At 46.4% G+C, this 1,685-nt stretch overlaps 1 protein-coding gene across 1 annotated transcript in view; it reads left to right on the top strand.

The window, feature by feature from the left end:
* Positions 1–1,685, top strand: part of Polr2a (RNA polymerase II subunit A) — a 26,067-nt gene that overhangs the window by 19,830 nt on the left and 4,552 nt on the right. The window contains exons 20-21 of the mRNA XM_021214062.2: positions 912–1,136; positions 1,266–1,522. Coding sequence (XP_021069721.1) covers positions 912–1,136; positions 1,266–1,522 — 482 coding nt within the window. The remainder of the gene's footprint in view (positions 1–911; positions 1,137–1,265; positions 1,523–1,685) is intronic.

The raw sequence follows: 1,685 nt of genomic DNA, 5'->3' as shown, positions 1-1,685 counted from the left end.
CTTCCTTCCTTCCTTCCTTCCTTCCTTCCTTCCTTCCTTCCTTCCTTCCTTCTCTTCCCAAGGTGTTTTGGGTTTGGTTTGGGTGTATGCATATATACATGCACTTGCATGTCTGGAGGCCAGAGGTTGACAATGTGTCTTCCTCTTTGACACTCTGGCTGCTGGAACCCACTGTGTTGTCTGAGCTGGATGACCAGTGAATCTCTAGGATCCATCCATCCACCTGTCTCTGTCTCCTCGTACCCTCATGTCACTGATTTTTCAGTCTATTAAATGTGCTCTTTCTCATGGGCATTACTGTTCCTACCAGGTTTTGGCGACGATTTGAATTGTATCTTCAATGATGATAATGCAGAGAAACTGGTCCTTCGAATCCGCATCATGAACAGTGATGAAAACAAGATGCAAGAGGTAAATGGTCTGAGACTCGGGGGGAATAAAATAGAATAAGATGTAGTGCTTTGATTACCAGTGTGTGCCATCTGCAGTTGGGCGATTCAGTCTTAGCTACTTCAAGTCAAGATGGTGGGAGAATGGGGTTGCCTTAGAGAGAGTTGCAGCTGGGTAGGTAAAGAAGGAAAAGTCCAAATTATAAGTAAAAAGTCTTTGAAACAGTAAACAGGCATGCCCGTATCTCGACATTTGGGAGGGTCAAAACAGTTACAATAAATCCACTTAATTAGAACAATTAAGTTTTACCCGGGCGTGCGCACGCCTTTTAATCCCAGCACTTGGGAGACAGAGGCAGGCGGATTTCTGAGTTTGAGGCCAACCTGGTCTACAAAGTGAGTTCCAGGACAGCCAGGGCTACACAGAGAAACCCAAGTCCCTTTATATTAACAGATAGGCTCACCCTAAATGCATCCCAAGACTTGCAAGTTAGACATTGTCTGATGCCAGTTTTCCTATAGGCCCATCCTGGAGAAATGGTGGGAGCTCTGGCTGCTCAGTCTCTTGGAGAACCTGCCACTCAGATGACCCTGAACACCTTCCACTATGCTGGTGTATCTGCCAAGAATGTGACTCTGGGTGTACCTCGACTTAAGGAGCTTATCAACATTTCCAAGAAGCCAAAGACTCCTTCACTCACTGTCTTCCTGTTAGGTCAATCTGCACGAGATGCTGAAAGAGCCAAGGTAAGAATCAGGATAATGTACTGCCTAACAAGAACGGGTTGGATCAAGATGATGATACCTCTGAGGATGCTACTAGGCCAAAAGCCCAGTGACCCCAGTACCATGTCATGAGTCACTGTCTCTTCCTAGGACATTCTTTGCCGCTTGGAACATACAACATTGAGGAAGGTGACTGCCAATACAGCCATCTACTATGACCCTAACCCCCAGAGCACAGTGGTAGCAGAAGATCAAGAGTGGGTGAATGTGTACTATGAGATGCCTGACTTTGATGTGGCCCGGATATCCCCCTGGCTGCTGCGTGTGGAGCTTGACCGAAAGCACATGACTGACCGGAAGCTTACCATGGAACAGATTGCTGAAAAAATCAATGCAGGTAAGGCTGAGTAGACAGCCCACATGGATGTCCCAGCTGGGTTTCTACTTCTTTCATGGTCACTTTATTGGAGTCCTTATAGTCACCTGTAAACACCTCTGCTCTCTAACAGGTCTTTTTCAGGATCATTAAATCCTTCAAGTCCTCTCTGTACTTCCTTCCTTCCTTCCTTC

The sequence above is a fragment of the Mus pahari genome, chromosome 14 (genome assembly GCF_900095145.1).
Source record: "Mus pahari chromosome 14, PAHARI_EIJ_v1.1, whole genome shotgun sequence".
Taxonomy (NCBI): domain Eukaryota; kingdom Metazoa; phylum Chordata; class Mammalia; order Rodentia; family Muridae; genus Mus; species Mus pahari.
Note: the sequence above shows the minus strand (reverse complement) of the source record. Positions and strands in the feature narration are given on the sequence as shown.